This window comes from Paramacrobiotus metropolitanus, unplaced genomic scaffold (genome assembly GCF_019649055.1).
Source record: "Paramacrobiotus metropolitanus isolate TYO unplaced genomic scaffold, Prichtersi_v1.0 Parri_scaffold0000042, whole genome shotgun sequence".
In the NCBI taxonomy this organism is placed as follows: Eukaryota; Metazoa; Tardigrada; class Eutardigrada; order Parachela; family Macrobiotidae; genus Paramacrobiotus; species Paramacrobiotus metropolitanus.
Window position 1 is genome coordinate 212,620 of NW_026570262.1, and position 20,120 is coordinate 232,739.

The 20,120-nt window shown below is 42.0% G+C and overlaps 2 protein-coding genes across 2 annotated transcripts; one reads left to right on the forward strand and one right to left on the reverse strand.

Annotated features, from left to right (window-relative positions):
* The first annotated feature begins 137 nt into the window (after positions 1-137).
* LOC129590736 (required for meiotic nuclear division protein 1 homolog) lies at positions 138-2,419 on the forward strand. Its single transcript, XM_055486088.1, is given in 6 exon segments — positions 138-518; positions 902-1,122; positions 1,348-1,563; positions 1,712-1,776; positions 1,970-1,990; positions 1,992-2,419. Coding segments are annotated over 6 exon segments (939 nt in total). The 5' UTR covers positions 138-465; the 3' UTR covers positions 2,355-2,419.
* A 2,736-nt stretch (positions 2,420-5,155) lies between these two features.
* Positions 5,156-19,785, reverse strand: LOC129590734 (glycogen debranching enzyme-like). The gene is given in 26 exon segments (XM_055486086.1): positions 5,156-5,738; positions 6,674-6,761; positions 6,825-6,922; positions 7,182-7,393; positions 7,459-7,571; positions 8,126-8,373; positions 8,649-8,674; positions 8,677-8,873; positions 9,196-9,450; positions 10,624-10,787; positions 10,843-10,976; positions 11,181-11,398; positions 11,995-12,386; positions 13,057-13,206; positions 13,504-13,605; positions 13,669-13,832; positions 14,532-14,655; positions 15,035-15,362; positions 15,813-16,034; positions 16,097-16,214; positions 16,336-16,453; positions 16,815-17,085; positions 17,844-18,107; positions 18,532-18,763; positions 19,200-19,335; positions 19,450-19,785. Coding segments are annotated over 25 exon segments (4,581 nt in total). The 5' UTR covers positions 19,276-19,335; positions 19,450-19,785; the 3' UTR covers positions 5,156-5,471.
* Between the last annotated feature and the right edge of the window lie 335 nt (positions 19,786-20,120).

A 20,120-nucleotide genomic window follows, 5' to 3' on the forward strand; every position in this document is an offset into this window, starting at 1 on the left:
GTGTCACACAATTAAAAGCTGCTTTTAAGCGCGGCAGCCACCATATACGGCAGCGACAGCAGTCCATGCCTGTAATTCGCAAGTTACACTTTAGGATATTTGAGTCGCTACGTACTCGTTAGACGTCAGGAGTCGAATCCACTGGATGGATCTCGCTAGAAACTTTTACATTACCGAAGACGATGTGAGGAGCGACTGCGATTGGACGCATGCCTTAGTAAAGTACGGAACTGAAGCCCGGCGTAACGGTGGAGATCTTCAAGCATGATTTGTCGCAGGATACCGTTGAAGACCTACTAAAGCACTTCAGCTGTGTGATCGCCACTGAGACTCCCTTATCGCTGTGGATCGCTATCAATGAATCACTACGTGTGAACGGGAGTAAACACATCCCGTTTATTAGTGTGGGTGCGTGTGGCATTTTCGCCGGAGTGTCCTGTGATTTCGGTGAGGAATTCAAGGTGTATGATCCGCAAACCGAAGAAGGCAGGGACTTACTCATTTCTTCGTTTACACCAGTAAGTCTGGCAGGAAATGCTTAATAAATAGTCTTTACATCTTTTAAGCTGCCAGAATTGTTTATAATTTATCGGTGTTATTTTATCAGTTACTCATAAATTGAGCCGTCAATAAAATATGGGTGCATTTTTTATGGCACTTCTGCATTCATGAAAAAATGCTATTTCCCAGTTAATTTTGCTTTTGGGTAAAGTCGCAGAAATGCCAGTACAGTACAGTAATAATTAACGTGTTTTTCCATTTGACGTGCTGCGATTTTCGCATTCTATGAATAATCAGCATTCTATACTACTTGCTTCTCTAGAGTTTGTACTTCCGGTGCTATCATACGGGCATTGCTTAGCAACAATTGCGGGATATCAATAGGGTCCATTTTTTGCAGGTATCAGCTGGCTGATTCGTTTCTAACCGTAAAGCTATCCGAAGATGCAGTCCACTACAAACTCTACGAGCAGTCGAAGCCGCCTTCCGGACGGACTCCCACTAATGAGGGCGATGTGTTTATCTTCAGCGAAGGATCCGTGGTCTTCTGGAATGTGAAGAAGGACGATGCGGCCTCTTTTTTAAAAGTGCTCCAGCAGTACGCCGTTAAACCGTATTCACGTATGTTAAACAGCGACAGCCGATAAGGCGATTGCTTTATCTTATCGTGTTGAATATTATGCCAACCTTACTATGGAAATTCAAGGGAATTCCGTATTAACGGCTCTCGCTCGCCGTTAATAACGTATTTTATGTTTTTTTTTCGCTTTTGTGAAGTGTTTATCTGTTTTTTTTTATCTGTTTACATTATCTGTTTTTTTATCTTTGTTTTTTATCTGTTTACAGAGTCTATTGTCCAGGATGAAGCGGAATTTCTGGACTACTGTTTTACGGATGGCCCTGGTGACGAGTACCGTGGTCGACCAGGAGTCCCGTCGGCAGCAGACGCTGCCAAACTGTCATCCGACGGCCATATTCTGCTGCGGAAATCCATGGAGGTTGCCCATCCCCAGTTGCTCAGTCTGATCAAATACGCCTTTTCCGACGCCACTGTGCTTTCTGGTGCGTAGCGTAAGTGTTATTTATTGTGTTCGCAGTTATTTGGTAAAGCGTTCACAATTCTTTATGTTTATCGTTCTCACGACTACCATTTTCGATTTCTCAGTTGAAAATGTTTTTAAACTATTAAATTATTTAATTTTTTTTGCAGTTAAGTTGGCTGTTTATGAGGCTATGCTGCAAGAATACGTGGGATCCATCGAAAACGTCGCTGAGGTGAGCACAATAATAGATTCAAAATTATTGTACTTTCTGTATTCCATTCATAATTATCGCGGCTATTACTGCACACTACTGCCACTACTGCTTCAAAATAGAATCGTAATTACTGCTTCGTAATAAATTTGTGCATTGTAGAAATTAGTATGATTCTCATATTGTTGTGACTTGTACGTGGTCACGTCAACAGGACATCAAAACAAACGGACGTGATTAGCTTGTCGAAAGATCAAGTGCTGCGTAAAACAGGGGAGCTGTTCTTCCTCCGGCACTCCATTAATCTGGGCTCGAATATGCTGGATCCACCTGATTTCTACTGGGATCGTGAAGATTTGGAAGCTGAAGATTTGGAAGCACTGTACCGTGCCATGTGCACGTATCTTAACATCGGTCGGCGTACACGCATTTTCAACGAAAAACTTAACCACTGTTATTCTTTGGTAGAGCTGTTGCGTGACCATCTGAACAACCAGCACCATGTTCGATTAGAGCTGATGATTATTGCGCTCATTTGCGTGGAAGTGTTCTTTGAATTCTTGCATTATGCCGAGAAGTACATGAGCACGGCTCCGTGATTTTGTATATTTTTTACGAGTCAGTGTTTTCTTAGTTTTTTATCGTTTTATTGTGATCTTGAATAAAGCAGACTTGACAGATTAAAATCAGGGAATGTATTTACCACATCCAACAGTTGAACTAAGGTCAATAAAAATGGAAAACATTGGGCTGTCACCGAGGTACGCGCAATACAAAGCGGCGTCTGGGCTCCGTTAAGAGAATAATATTATATAAAATCAAGGAGTATCACGACAACACACTGGTTCGCACTGCGCACGGATCGATCGAAAATAATTACATAAAACACAAAAAAACTTCAATATTTAGGTTTCACATTATTCGAATTTCAAAGGTCGCTTAAATATTATCGTCCCGTGAAAGGGTGTGCTGCACTTAACCGCCCTGCTTCAGCTGCAATCGGTCATCTGCCACCGCCGCATACGGTGAGTACAAAGCAGTCCGTCTGCCAAAGCCTCTGAATCCGAAGGACCCCATGGTGGTCATCGCGAAAAAGCTGACCATTCTTTGCGAGCACCTTGTATTGCGGAACCGCTTTGAAGAACTCTTTATCCACCCGTCGATCCGTGATCTACCGCATGCGATCGCCCAGAAATTGATTCAGCTCCAGATCAAGAACGGACTGACCTTCCTGGAAAAGGCCATGACCGCATGGGCGATCATGTACCGTAACACCCACTGTACCTAGGTCATCCACTGTTTTTTCTGTTTTAACTTTACTTCATTGATGTGCACACCGATCTGAACGCACTGTGATGATCCTCTTTAGTTTGTTAATTATATGAATTATGATAGCGCTTCTATTCACGTGTGTATGCATGCGGTATGCATACTTCTATTATTAGTGTCGTTATTGTGCAGTTTGTAATGACCGATAACCGAAACTGAGTGTAACGCTTTTTTTGGATGAAAACCTAGTATTTTGCACAGTAACTCCGAACACTGTTGTGATGTTACTAAAAAGGAAATACACAAGAAACCGAAAGTATACAATTATACAGTGCGACCTGTGTCTTTAAATTATGTGAATACGGAACACACATTTTTATTATTCAACAGGCAGCATTCACGCAATTGCATTATGTCACATGCAACTGGCATCTAGTCGAACACGAACGGCTGAATTTCACATGGCTACAGTACCATACGGACTGGTGCATGGTGCACTCAATTGCGTGTTTTTTTAGTGTCCAACACCAAAAAATTCTGGTGTCCAACACCAAAAAATTAAGAAACAAAAAACCAAAAAAATATGCAATTGAAAACACCAAAAAATTCTGGTGTCCAACACCAAAAAATTAAGAAACACAAGCACCAAAAAATTCTGGTGTCCAACACCAAAAAATTTTGGTGTCCAACACCAAAAAATTCTGGTGTCCGACACCAAAAAATTCTGGTGTCCAACACCAAAAAATTAAGAAACACAAACACCAAAAAAGTCTGGTGTCCAACACCAAAAAATCTGCAATTGAAAACACCAAAAAATTTTGGTGTCCAACACCAAAAAATGTTGGTGTCCGACACCAAAAAATTCTGTTAAGAAACGTAAAACATACAACCAAAGCAATACAAACAATACTTTACGAAACATGAAAATTGAAAAAGGGACACAGTGGGAGAAACAGTGGGAGAAACAATGGGAGAAACAATAAAAGAAACAATGGAAGAAACAATAAAAGAAACAATGGAAGAAACACAGCAGTCATAATCAGTAGAAACATAGGAATAACCGCCACAACGGGACCGTTTGTATAGTCGGCGCCGATCGTCAGCGCTGTCGGATCTCTCGTCCTCGGACAACGATCGTGAATTAGCCAATACTGGCAACTGGTATTTAGACAAACGTTCAGACTTCAATCGGCGCTTCCCAATGAGGGATACTTTCCGTTCCGGACCAAGGAGGCGACCGCAGAGAGTTAAGGCAGCGGAGGAAGAGCAGTTTGAGCCGGGTTATGGACCGGTGTCTCGCTTGAGGCAGTGGCTGTACGAGACCTCCAAATTGGCTGGTAGTTCTCATGGTAGCGGTAATACAACAGTGGCTGGAAGCGATACCGCAGCCAGTAGTGAACACAAACGCGAAAGTATGTCTGCACATACGCGTCGCATATTGGCTTTAGTATTTGCAATCAGGCAATACATTCATATACAATTTTTTAAAGAAAAATGAATAGAAGACAAATGTAATGCCACGTACAGGTCAGAAAAACACAAACCCAGTAAAAAACCATACTGACCGCGGCCGCCGACGGCAACACATCGGCCAGTACGAGTGCTTCTAAATGACTGCAACAAAATTAAATTCAGCTAAAACTGGCCGGTCAGAATAAATTCAAAACTCCTGTAAAGATAGATTTCCGAAAATCTAAATTTCGTTGCTCCAAATCATGAATGGAGCAACGTAAAATACCTCGTACTTCCGTAAAGTGGCTGGCAACATCGTTTAATACGTAATAAGATTATCGCCCTGGTTTCAAATAATAATACAGCACATAAATCCAAAGTTATACGTTAGAAATGTGATAAAACAATTTTTTTTGGCAGTGAGGCACAAATTTAGAAACAATCGGTGTACTAGAACCATTTGGTAAAACGAAGCAACATTGACCGACATGCCTCCCCAACATTAAGCAGCGGTGAGTTAACTTCAGTTTCAGTGAAATGTAACTCATATGGAAGGTGCTTGCAGTTTTCGTAAAATCTTTATACCCAAGACATTGTAAGATTATAATATCTGAAGCGTAAAATAAATACTTCATTTACAGCAGTAAAAACTGTTGTGTTTTTGATAGTTTTTTCGACACTTAGCATAATCAGAATTTATTCCGCAGTTTGTGGCGCGAACACCTCGCCGAAATCGCAGCACAACAAACAAGTGACCTTCCCATACGCAAACCAGTATCCACCACAAAGTTATCAATCACTTGATTAAAGCGACGATAACAAACTTTGAAAATTGCAAACCTTGAAAAGACAAGAAGCACAAATTCATAACACACGAATAAATTAAACCCAAGCACCGTTAAATCGAAGAAATCTCTAGTTTATCGAGAAAGCATGCGAGTATCGCCTGAACAGGGAGCAGCAACACGGGGGATAAATCACACGAATAAAACATTTTATTTCTCGTTTTGCAGCGCATGCAACGCTTCCAAGATGCTGGCCATGCTCCAGGCCTGGGTGTGGCAGCTGTGGGGACAATAGGCTCCCCCGGCGTTGGTTAACTCCGGCAGACCGCGCCAGTCGGAGGTGCGCACATGTAACCAATGCCGGCCCAGCACCGTCTCCACAAACGCCCTGGTTTTGCTTAAAATCTCCGCGTTCTGCTGTTTGCCGGCGAAGATTAATTTAGCGCGCAGGAAGTATCCCATCAGCCATACCCACTCCTGAAAAAGTAACGGTGATCATTGAAGATTTTGGAGATAAAAAGCTGCAATTGATTTGAGTAACTGCACTGAAAACAAATATGCAAACATGCTGCTCAGAGTGGCAGTTTCAGCCTTTTTGATGATGCGGTAATACATACTGCCCATACACTACACCGACTTACATACTGCCCATACACTACACCGACTACAGTTTAAGACGAAACGGTCGCATACCCAACATCTCCAGATTTTCAGTACGCATGCAGCGCAGTGCACTGTACGACTGAGTTCAAAATATCCGTTTCGTACAAGTGCACTGCACCGCTTGCGTACAGAATGCTGGGTATGGGGCTATGCGACCATTTAGTCCTACATATACAATATTGTATATGTTCTTCTAAGGGTTCTACTGCCTTGTCATCATTTCGGGTGTTACTGATTTACGACTTCGCGATTAACCAATAACTGAAATTCATACCAGGAAGATTTTAACAATGTCATGTCGTGGTTTCAACAAAATATATACTGTACTACTTAACAAAATTACGAAAATTTTATTAAGGGAAGTGGCCCGGTACATGGTACCAAATTCGTGTACATGCACGAAACACTTCTGCTTTTTTGTGACATTCTGCAGCCTACACAGGCGTGACAACCCGTTTGTGCGCGCAACATCTGGTTCGAGAGTTATGGCTGTACGAATATTCCAAAAAGTTTTCACGCCTGTGTATACAATTAACCTGCGTACAGCATGTCATAAAACAAAGCATAAAGGTGTCTGGAAGTGCACGAAAGTGAAGATTTTCGTACATGTACTCTGTACACAAACTTGGTACCATATACCGGTCCACTACAAAAAGTTTAATTATTCGTGAAACATGAGGGCGTATAACAGAGATCCTGATAAAAACATTAGTTTAAATCGGCGAAAGTCGATGAGCAAGGAAACTTACCGGTCCTTGGTGGTAGTTGAAGCCGTGCGCCCGTTTCGCATTACTGCTGTGATCGTCATTGTCATAATCGCCATCGTACGCCCAATCCCTGAGTGCGATAGAAAGTAACCGTGTAAAATCGCTCTAAACAACTCAAAATCCGCGCGCTTACTTCGGTGTGAGAGTTTTCAAACCTAGCGGACCCAGAAGATGCTCTTCCACGATGTCTAACACTTGCCACGCGTGACCCGCATCGAACATCTCCGGCGCCTACAAATAACAATATCCCAACTAAACCAAAGATTTGGATTTTGCAAAAAAAAGGAATTTGTGATTCCCAAAACAAACCAAAAATTTCAGTGAGAGCCGCGGGTTAAACGAGTACACAGTAAGTAACAACAAATTTGTTTTAAGTAACAACAAGCAAAAACGCGGTCAACTTTTGCAGGCTATTATGTTTTAAATACTGAAAAAGTTCCTTCTTAATTAAATTTTAAAACCGTAATTTATTTTTAATATTTTTACTTACCACCGCCATGGCGACGCATAAATTGGGCCGCAGCTGATAGTCCGCCCAGAAATGGAAGGATCCATACGTGTCCTTATAAATCGGCGCGATATTCACCAAATCCCGGCGAATAAATTCTCCCGCTCGATCCGCACCGACGAAAAATCTCTCTTCAAAATGATTCTTAATCATTTGGCGCCAGTCGAGGAAACTCAACGTCTTCGCTTGTCCGCCTGCAACAGAGTCATTAAAAATTCACTGAGCACTGGTAAAAACAAGCAAAGCATCGAAAAGTCACCTTTGGTTTGCATTTTCACGCCGTCGTGCGGATATTTCCCGTTGGTGCTCATCTCCGCCAACCAATCCACCGTGGAGTAACATAAAGCCACCAATTCAATCGCCGATCCATCTCTGCGAAGAATGCAACAGTGTTATTTAGTTACTGAATGTAGTCAAAATTGAATGTACCTATTAGGCACTGAACGTAGTATTTAGTTATTGAATGTTTACAAAGAGATTACAGAAAGTTTTTTCAAATCGAACCAATTGCCACTCGAGTTCACTAAACCATCCACTTACGAATAGTGAATTGTTTAAAAAGGATTTTTACAATATTTTACAGTGAATTACCACGCAGAGTTTAATTGTCGCGTTTGACAGGCTGCCTGTATTTTGCTAGGAGGATAAGAAGGAGGAGGAGCTAGCCAATACTCTACGATATGAAACTAATAAACTAATCAAGAAAAGGCCCTGCAGTCATACCACCCTACGAAGACAATTCGAATTAAAGGACGACAAATTCAGGCCACGTAAAGAAGATTATAAAATATCTTATATTCTGAATATTCAAGTAAATTTAAAAAAAAACAAAAACCACTGAAACTATGCGAAACTCACTCGTGCTAGAAAACCTACAACACGATATTTGACAAACCGAATGGTAAAAAAAGCCTGAAGTTCTGTACCTGGGCGTGGCCGGTTTGCCGCGCGTGCCGGCCTGTTCGGAACTGCCCATTTTATCCATCCACGTGCCGCAGTTGTGGGGATTACCCCCGTGGACGAAGCCCGTCTGCAGGTCCACCCCGATGCCGTTGTTGAAGCCCTCCGAGCACATGTCCCGGTCCAGATTCCACCCGGCGTTCCGCTCGCGGAAATTCACGCCTTGCACATGTTTCGTCAAAGCTTCCTGCATCACCTCCGCTAACGGCTGATCCTGCACATAACCATACAGCCGTCATCCATTTATTTTTAGTACAATGTATGTTGATTTGGTTTTATTTCAGTCAAGTTATTTTTTTTTTGAAATTTATTCTCTTATTGTTTAGTTCAATTTATTGTGATTTGATGTATATCATTTCTTAATTTAGTGCAGATATTTTGATTTACATTCTTAATTTATTTCAATTGTTAAGTTTAATTACAACTTTATTCAAGAGCAGACAAAACAGGCTGCAGTGGCACAGGTGATATCAAAAGAGGCACGATTACCGCCTGTCCAGGTTGGGTGGGAGGCTGTCGTCCTGCGGGTACATCCGGGAGACTACATCCTTCAGAATCGCCTCGCCGTTGGGCGCCAACCGCACGTATTGCTGGATGGAGTACAGCCACCACCAGACGGCATCGCGGGCGTTGTAGCGGGCCCCGGTGCCTTCCGACAGGAGATTGGGGATCAGACCGTGCCGGAGACAGGCCGCGTAGGCCAAGATGATGTATCTATGAAGAAGTCGGAGGTTTAGTCGCAGGAAAAATATATTTTAAATTTTTCAAATGTCTACGCGGATTTCATTCGACACAGTTTTAGACAACCGTAAATGTACAGTAACTGCTTTATACAGACCGTTCCTACCGCCACCGTACTACGTAATTCGCCTCACATACTTGGCTGTGTGCATCTGATTAAAACTTGTCGAAGGTCGCACTTAAGGGACAAACATCAAACATGCACCACAGACAAAAAACTTTTCAACGCGAAAATGGTTCAGTGTTTAGGGGAATTCGGCATTCCTTTAAGGAGACAAGAGGATGGAGAGCTTACCTCGCTTCCTGAAACTGTTCCGTCAGCATGAGTAATCCTCGCAGCGCGATAAACGTGTCGCGGCCCCAGTTGCGCGCCCATCCGACGGCGAAATGCGGCAGACCGGCCGCCAGGCTCACCGCCCCATCCACATCCTGACCGTTCGCCGGATTCTTGATTTTCTTAGGCGCCGGTGGGGACAGTGATGGCGAGAGGGCCGGCAGCTTGCTGGCCATAACAATTCCGCACATCTGGTACGTTCCCAGCGCCATTAATCTGAAAATAAATAACCGGATACACAGATTAGGTTTAGTTGAAATTTTAACGTCCGCACACATTCAGGGCAGAGCCCAATTCGAAGTAGCAGACACTCTCACATTCACAATAATAACAACAATTCTACAATATAGTGAGCGTACAAAGCATTTCAGATCAAGCTTTAAACAAGAATACAGCAGTGTATACAAATACAAACACCAGATATATACTAGTATTATCCAGCATTACTGTTCCTTACAAATGCATGACTTATGCACTACTCAAATTACTGATGCATGACTTATGCACTACTCAAATTACTGAGCATTAGTCAAATTACTGAGCGCAAAAACCTGGAGAAATTATAACGCAGTTTACTGCCGTTGTCATTTACTAAATTCTGCACGGAGATGATAAATATTAATGGAACGGTAAAATCTGAAAGCAGTACTTTGCGTTCATAGTGAGAAAATGCGCGATAAACACTTCAATCAGAGCCCAATGTGATTGAAGTAATACTTTTAATAAGTATCACGGAACAAGTACCCAACTTAAGTAGTAAAAAAAATTTATAACAGAAGCACTTCCACAACGCTATCCTGACCGGGAATTGTACCCAGTACACAAATCGCATTCCCTCCTTGTATCTAGATTGAGAGTCGCTTTTTAAAACAAAACTGTTGCGCACGTTTCTGGCCTGTAGTGTTGGCGATACCGCTTCCAATCTATTATTCTCTGCAGATTCAGTAATCATTCTCTGCAGGTTCCACTAACAAAAAAAAACATTAACTAGATCATTTCCCAATAACAGAGAAATTTTGATGCAGCTAACATCTACTGAAAAAATTCAGCAGATCATTACCGAAATGTAATCCATCATGGATTCGCATTTCGCACCACTACGTACTTTTACGGTTAGGGATCGTTAAAAGCAAGAAAATTCGCGTTATTTAACCGCCAGCACGCCAGTCTTCTACGTCGATCTGCGGCAACGGAGCAACGCTGCTAATTAGCCTGCCCACCTTGAACAATTCCTTTAAAAGCTGAAACTTTTCATAACAACTCAAATTATTCTGATTGACTGACACGGTAACATTACACGATAATCGACAGGTTATAATTCCCAATACGCACAACAGTTTAGCGTAAATTAGGACAAAAACCGCTTAAAACATCCGCATTATCTTGTACCTCGTGAATTCGGATCCGTTGGAGACGAATTTTCCCATCCGATTCAGTGCCACATCGACGATCTGTCGGTACGCTTTGGTGACGACCAGGTCGAAGTACTGCGGGACCAAATAGCGCGGGAGTCCTTTGACGTGCTCGAAAACGGCGCCAAACCAATCGGCCAGCTGGAAACAACCAACTTCAAAATTCATATACACAACATTAGTTTACCAAACATACCGGAATAGTCGACTCATAATTGCGCAGCCGATCGGTGATGTAATCCATCATCCAATTCCCGGCGCGCAGATTGGAGCAGAAGGGATGACCGAGGTCTTGGTGCGCGCGTAGACGCTCCAGAACGGTGACGAATGCTGAAACATAATTTAAATTACGAAATAAATAAAAATGAAATTTCAAATTTCGATCCGATCGAATTTAGCGCGGTTTAACTGGAGATTCGTTGCTTCTACCATTCTCTGTTCCCTTTTACGAGCAAGTCACAAACAGAAATGTCCTTCCGGCGTTTAGCAGAAGTAGTATAGAAGGTTTTATTTTCAAAGGAAAAGGTTTTACACCTTGAAGTCCGCAGTATGGGAGCGCTCCAAACTGTGCGATATAATACGCTCCGCCGTTTTTCCCATCGTCCGCCTCTTCGTCGTTCGTGCGGAAGAGGACGCGGTTAAAATCTGCCACGGTAAGGTTCTGACAAATCTCTTGCAATTTCACAGAGTGTGCGTCAGACACCGCGTTTTTAATTTGTGTGATGGCTTCGGTCGGAGATCCCACGGATAACCTACGACGAGAATTTTAACCAAGCACGAACATGGACCTACAGAGTCTACTATGTACAAACGCTGAGTCCACGCCTTGTGGGCACTACCGCGTAAAAATAAGACATAACGCTGTAAAAATTTCGCTCAGTTTTATTCTACAATATCTTGCTAGAAGCAGTAACAGCCTAAAGGTAATAATCGTTGCCTTGTAAAATTGTTCATGTCGTCAATAAGCTAACAATTTTAACAGACTCCGTTTATCCTTCAAATAAAAATCAAATTAAGAAAAAGATCGTAAAAGCAAAGAATAAAACAAAAATAAATTGTAAGTATTACAGAAAATCTATAATCTGTTACATAAATATAAGAAACGAGCAAATAATTCCAACTTCGTCCACTCCCGCCGCTTTTCTACAAAACTTCCAAACTAACGGATACGAAAATGCCAACAAGAAGTAAATATTTAGCGTTATATCTCACAAATGTCGAACGCTGACACGATCAACAAGCAACTACTTGAAAATTAGGTCCATATTCGGTCAATTTACTTCATAAGGTCTTCAGTCTCTTCACTATCCACTCACACGATACTGACATAATATCGGAGCGCACTCACTTGAAAACCACCACCGCGCCCGGCGGGAAATGCACAAAGCGCACATCCCGCTTGGCCTGGCTCTTCTGCATTTCGGGATCTCTCTCCAGATAGCGGCTCTTCTCAAACCCAATGTTTTCCTGCATATACACTTGATAACCTTCCTTCAGCCCGGTGATGTATTTGGCATCATCCTCGAACTTGTTTTCCCCGGTGTATTCCAGTCCGGCCTCCAGGATGATACTTTCCACGCTTCCTTCGATGCTCAGGGGTCGCAGTGCCGGAGCGTGGTGGAAAGCGTCCATGTGGGGTGAGCGAAAGGCGTTGCGCAGCACGGCCACGTAGGCCGAGTGATCGGTAGGGTTGTGCCGTGTGATGGCCATCGTGTCGCCGTCCATTTGATCCACGAAGACCTTTGTAATCAACCAAAACTCTCCAGCCATACCGCAGAATATAAAGAAAAAATCAAATTATAAATTATATAACCTGGAAAATTAATAATAATAATTATCAAGAGATTATATTGAAAAGAATGATCTACCCTGAAAAAATTACAGGAATAATTAGTAAATAATTATTGACATCAAATTAATACAAGTACAAAATAAGCACCAAAACGGATAAAGGATCACAGGCAGAAGATTATGGACATTAATTATCCACTCATTAATTAACTGGAAACGCATAAACTATCCGCCTTGGGAAATTTTAATTAACAGGAATAATTACTACATATTTACTGACACTAAGTGAAGAAAAGTTTTAAAAGATAAGAAAAAGTAATATGTTTTTTATGAATATTGACATTTTTTCGTCCAACGGAAAACCTTAATATTCTGCAACTGACGCGGTCATCAGAGCGAAATTCTGCCACTGCTCTACAACACCTACCATTCTATTACAGTTTTACTTTTGTACTCGTACCGACTGTCTGTATAAATCGCTAACGCTAAACCAGATTGCCAAAAACGCTGCACCAGATTACTACAAGCTGGCCATTTGTGAAAATGATGCGAAATATAGAGAATTCTACTACGATTCTTATGGCCGATTTGGCAGACGGGCGGCCAGCTTCGCACTTACCTGGTGGTAGCCTTTCTGGGCCATTTCCAGATGGAGATGATTCAATCGGCGCCGGACGGCCAACAAACCGCTGGAGAGATCCACTTGGCTGTGATCAGTGGCTTTGTCGGTCAAGGAGCGATAGTAGCGCTTCTCCGTAACAATGTCCAGCTAAAATACCGCAGAACATTTTGTAATAAAATATACGAGCATACAGAAATAGTGTTGGAATCCTATAACCGGTTCAAAAAAATATTACGATCAGAATCGTTTAAGTCTGTGTGTGTACGTACTTTTGCACTTGTATTGTTTTCAATGGTAAAACTACTCTGTACACAGGTACATAGCCAGAATTTTTACGGCTTCCTTAAGCGCCACTGAACTACAGATATTTTATAATTTTCAAAGACAAATGGACACAAACCTAGTAAGAAACCTATAGGACGTAAAAAACAACCGACACTTTACCGCAAACGGCACCAGCTCGTCGTATCCGCGCGTACTCCCGGCAGCGGCATCGGCCATGCTGACCGCCGCCGCCGACGGCAGCACATCGGCCAGCGAGTGTTTCTGCAAATAAAACACCAAAAATAAAACGGTGCTAATGATAATTGTGTAAAAAAACTGGACTACCTTGATCATGCTGGGATTATCGTGCGTCTGATCGTACAGGAGCGCGTGCGCCACCGATGGGCTCATTTTGGCCGAGGTCAGCGGGAGGAAGGCGCCCACCGGCTCCCCACCGTACCGGTGCACCTGCCGGCCCAGATCGTGCGAGTCCACCGCGCTCTCCGCTTCTAAATAGCAAACAAAACTGAAAGAAATGGGGAAAAAGGCACTGTTTAACGAAATAACCAGGAAAATCGCGGCGTCTGACTGAAGCGTTACGCTTTTGTTACATGGGTAGGGGGTGGAAGGCCGGCATGTTACGTTACATATTTGAGCACCATATAAATTATAAGATAAAGCCAAAACATTTCATTCCATTATTTCAGGAGCGCACAAATCACGCAAATTTAGCAAATGTTTTCTCCCTGACGTTTTCTCCACATTATAGCAATATTCACCTATTGTATAAGTAGCGGGCTGCGGGCCTACTGAACTGTATTAGAAGGGAAAACCGGGCCTTGAGAAGTAGAAACCGGGCAATATAATATGGCTTGCTACGACGATGAATTTTTGCAGCGTGATTGGTTTTATAAAAATTTTTAAATAAAATTAATAGAAAATCTTTTTGTGATCTAAGGGGGGGGGGCGGTACCGATGCCGTTACGTACGGCTGCAGGGGATGCAAAAATTTGTTACGCGTTGTTACAAGGGGTAGGGGGTGGTGAAAAAAACGGGAAATTTGCGTTACGTAATATTTGAACGGCGCCTAAACGCCCCAGTAAAGCCAGCACACTACGAAAACCAGCTAAAACGACAGAAGTCGTCGTCTGATGCTGCCAATTTGAGCAAAACAAGCATCAACAACTCTCAAGCCGACAAATTCTTACCTCGGATTAACGAGCTCAAACCCAGCCGATTGACGAAAACATTATCCCGCCCCTCACTCCCGGTAAACAGTTCCGCGATGACGTAGAGATTGGGGTTGACCGCTCGCGCCGCGTCTAACATGAACTGTCAAAACACAGTCACATTGAAAACTAAATAAAACAAAAGAAAAAATAACAGGTAAAAATAACCGAACTATGACACAGTTCATTAAACAACTGAAAGATCGCCGTAAAATCATAAGAAATTCCGTTAATCTGCCTTTCCAAACCACCGCGGCTGTTTTTTTCAGTGCACAGTATCCTTCAAGCGGACTTTGAGCAGCGTAAAATAGGCCTTTAAAATTGCTAACAAAATCATTAATGAGATTATTATGAATGCTTTCGAATAATAATATTGTACATAATCCCGAACTCATACAGAAAACATAATGCCAAAGATTTGACAATCAGAAACAAATAGAAAAAATCGGTGACTGGAAAAATCTGGAAACAAAGCAGCATACCTCGGCGACGTTGAGCGGTGTCGAATGCGCATTGTCCAGCCGAACACCGTGGAAGGTGGAGGCCATCTCCACGGCGTAATCGCGCATGCGCTGCCACAAGTACGGACAGTCGTCCGGTTTATCGCCGTAGCGCAGTTTGCAGTTATCCGTCCACGGGATCAGTTCCCGGCGCAGGTACACGTTACAGTCTTCCGCCGCGAAATTCTTCAAGGGGTCAAAGGTCATCACCCAACCGTTGTGGGCCATAATGAACCTGCAGCGGCTGGGATCGACAGACGCGGCTTCTGCGTCTTCGAAACTCTTAAAATCCTCAAAAACGTGGAAATACCTGCCAGTGGCAAATCACAACGCTAGATAACACTGTAAAAGCGGTAACTGTTGTATAAAATCATACCGAAAACAAATTAAGCAAAAGAATAATGGATATATTACAAATAAAATAAACCTAATCAAACAAAATACAAGAGAAAAGTGAACAACAAGCTATTAGTCTATTACCCGAATTATACAGATAAAAAATAACATATGACTTGTATTTCAAAATATTGCCGAGCTTTGCTAACGTACAAAAGTACTCAACCCTAATTCATAATAAAAATGAGCGTTGCGTGCTACGACAATTTAAGGAAAAAAATAGTGAGTATGTTAAAAATATGAACTCCAAGAAATAAAAAATAAAAATGCAACAAAAATATTACTGAAGAAAAAAGCAAACTATTTCAATTATATAGAAAACAAAATACATATTTCACAATTATGCCGAATTCAATCGACCTACTTGGGCACCAGTGGCCATTGTTTTGTAAACGCTCCCAAATGCGGTCCATCGCCCTGCAGGCGCTCGTAAGAAAGAGTTCCGGAAATCCCGTTGATAGCGGCCGCGAGATGACTCTGGAAGGTCTCGTAACGCCGGCCGTTCTCGTGGTTCAACCAATTGCGGAAGAAATCTGCGGCGCCGTTGATGCGCCAGTCATTGTTCGGATCACCGCCTTCAGAACTCCTGTAATTACGTGATCATGCAATCAACGGGTTGTCAACAAGAAAAATGAGGAAGGATCATACGTGGGCGCTTTGAAATAGACGCGGGCTTCCTCCAGATTGACAGCGGCGCCAAATCGACGGTACGCTGGTCCGGAATGCATTCGCAGCTCGCGAACACCCGCCGCTTGATCATCGTAGGCTACAAAAAATTTTAACGTTATTATGGCAACTGTAGCTTTTTTCAAAGCAGTGCTTAGCATTACTGTTCCGTTGTCCGAGCTGCAGTCCACTGCGCTACGACAATACTCTGTACCACATACCTTTATAATTCGCCGATACGGAACGAAACTCGTTCACCAGCTTATCCACATCCGCCAAGTAATATTCGTGCAGTTTTCCTCGTGGGAAAATATCGTGCCACAACGCGTGTTTGATTTTCTAGAAAATCAACGAATTAAAAGATGAGATTCTTATATTTAAATTTTTAGACAATTAAACTTAAACATGCAGATAATTCAAATACATGCTACTTATATCACATACAAGTTTTATTTAGCACGGTCATGTAGTTATACATTTTAAATTATCCATATAATTTTTAAATTAAATTTTTTTGTTTAATGAGAAAATTTAATTTCTATGCCTTCGAATCGTAATAATACGCGCAACACAATGCAGCACGTCTAAAATGTGCTCAAGTGGAAGCGGAAGACATAATACGAGTAATTAATGCAATAACTGACGCATCGAAAATCAATGCCACGATAAATTAATGTAACTTTTTATTCCTGATACATACATCAATATGATGGCCTTCGGTGATAGTCGCCGGGATACCGCGATCCGCCCACTGTCCGGCGGCCAGCTCGTCGGAGAAGAGTTTTAGGAGTTGATCGAGAAGGAACGCCGGTCGCAGATGCGGACTGTTCTCCAGGTTATATGTCACTTCCGGATGGTCCTTCAGCCAGGGACTGGAGTGGGCGGTGTGGTTCAGGACGATATCCACGATGGACAGGACATTGTGCTTCTCGTACAGTGTGGCGATCACTTTCGCAACGTACTCCAACTTCCTGCAAATATTTACGAATATATATCAGCGCGGACATACGTATTCTTCTGAACTGCATTCAAAACGTATTTTACACCGATGTTCCTAACCCACAAACGTTATCAAGCAAAGGCTAAAGCGTAAATTATTTATCTGACAACAGAACGAATTGCCGTCAACAGCATCAAACCGCACCAGAATTGAATTCTTCACGCCGTGGACCAAAATTGTATTTGAAAAATCAATGGACGCGAAACCAACAAAGTATAAGAAGGGGCAATTTTAATTAGAAAAACGTAAATATGCAACTCTGCACAATATCACATACAACTCATTGTACATGTGATGTTATTCGCTGCCCTGATCGGTAAAATTACGCATGTTATTTGAACAAAAACAAATACTCAAAACCGCGATAAACCCTATCTTCGTTTTTTCGCTTATCGTATGGTCGTATCGATTATCGTTTTGTGCACGACGATGACGTTGTCGTTTTGTGCCTCTGCTCTACGACTTTGTATGCTGCTCATCATGTAGGCACAGATTAAACTTATGAGCAATGCCTTTTTATATCAAGGAATAACCAAAAAATTTAATTTGAAGTACAAACTTAACTTAATAAATTAATTTAACTGAATGCTCATCTTCCGACATTAATTCTTGATATTTAGCCAGGTTGAAAATCCCATGCTAGACTGTCAACCTAGCCGGAAATGGGCTACCGGCTTTGATTGCAATTAAATTAAATAAGCTAAATTAAAGAAGACAGTCGGCACTGACCCCTGGATGGTGGGCGCCATCTTCAGCTGGTCGTTGAGGGCGTAGGCGGAGTGGCTGTCGCCCAGTTCCTGGATGGGCGTGAAGTGCAGCATATTGTAGCCGGTCGCCACAGCCACCTGCAGACGCGGCAGCCATTCGCTGAGCGGCCCCAGCTGCTTGACAACCACCGTCTGCAGCACCACGCCGTCCAACGACAGCGGTTCACCGTTGTGGAATTGCAAATCAGGATCCACGTGAAAGTATCCGCTGCCCAACACCGCATGCCTAAACAACGCACAAACTGCTGAGCAAAAAAATTAAGCAAACCCTTATACGATCATGAATAAAAACAACAGTCGATTGTATTGAATTCTACAACAGTCGAACTGAATAAAAAAACAGTCGAATTGAATATGGGACTCTATGTGCTAAACGAAACCACGTTTATGCACTTATAGCTCAAAACCCGAAGCCGAAAGCATGGAAAGACGTAGAATAATGAGTATTTTGTTTTGGCAAACCCAACTGTACTCATATCAAATGCACTCACAACGTGAATTCAAAATTTTAATTTTTATCATTAACCGAATTATCTGAATATTACGATAATATTAACAGATTATTAACCTATTCGCTGTTAAAAAAAACACGCTATTTGTCGGAAAATTTCGCGTAAATTACGGAGCTGTACTGTGCTCCACAATCTTACGTTTCAGCGTCTTCATAGCGATACTGGAACGCCCCGGCGATTTTTAAAGATAATCGCGCGATGTAGCCGGTAGGATCGGACGACGACTGGTCGTTTTTATCGCAACGCTCCCATGGTACCAACTGGAACTCCGTGCGCCGGTACCCGGTTCCCTCGTTCAAGGGATGGTTGGTTAACACGTTCAGACGCACCCCGAACAGCGACGCACCGCTGCGGAATTCCAGGGTCCACCCTGAAAACCACGTCGCTTAATTTAATAGCTTTAATACCGTTTTTATTTCATTAATTTCACGCTAATTTCTTGATTCTAGTCAGCAACCGTTCAGTCCGTTCCCGAAAAGAGCAGCAAAAATTATAAAACATACATACCTATTTTTGCATTTTAAAAAAACACTTTGTGAAGAAATAGTTTGAAATAATAGTTCTTAAATAGTTAAAATTACTATAATTTCAATTTTTTAAACAGAATTCCTTGGGTTCGGTTTTTCATCGTTAAAAATTTTGTTGCGAAACTTTGAAAACAATTAGTAATTGCATTTAAAAGTAAGTAATAGTATGTCAAATAAATTTCCATCATGTGAATTAGTAGCTCCAGCATCAAGCCACAACACTACGAAACATAGTACACTCATGATCTGGCGCATAATCGGATAATCACACATTTTTACCTTTTCGTAGCCTGTACAAAATCTCTGTCTGGTGATCATCCTTCTCCAATTCCAAATACCGAGAGATGTTAGCCATAATTTACTTCGATGGGCGATTACGATATTGCAAAAACTCAGGGAAATAATCCGTCAAATACTATAAAAAAATTTAAATCAAAATTCGTTTATTTATTTAGTAACTTTAGTTCAATAATATTCCAACAGACAACACTAAAACATTTCCACTAAACACGCAAAACTACGAACTTACCACCGATAACGGAAATTTCTACAAACGCCGGAAGATTCACAAACAATGCGCCGTTTATGTTGTAATTCCCGCAGGCAGGAAAACAAGTCCCTTTAGGCGTACGTTGGATCTCGAGATGAGCGATCGAAGCCAGATGACAAATCTTCCAAATCGCTTTCGTGGTTTTGGCAAGACGGTCCTGTAGGACAGCTCACAACAGGCTTGCAACCTTATTGATTAATCTTTCGGTTAGTAAAGGTACCTAGCTCTTACCGTCGGCAAAAACTAGGTAAACAATAAACAACACGTAAACAACGACGACGAGAAAAACACAATTATGAAAAAACGAAAACTGCGCTCGAAGGCTCGCCTTTCATGAAGAGGCAAAATGTGACCACCTGGCTGCCGTCCTGGTAGCGGGCGCTGTTTGAACACCGCCGGTGTGTCGCCATTGCAACCTTCCAATACTCCGTTGCTAAATTTTTAATTTAATGGTTTTGCATTAATCGAAAAGTGTCTGATTGCGTCTCTAAAAGCGTCCAGAAGTATTTCAAACGGTAAAAATTTTTTAATCAATATTTTTTATCTTCCTAAAACTTGGCTTTTACTTTGTAATTAATAAACGTCCGTGATTCGCAATAAACATTTCAGTAATTAATATCGGCTTGACGCTTGTTGAATTGTCGAAACTG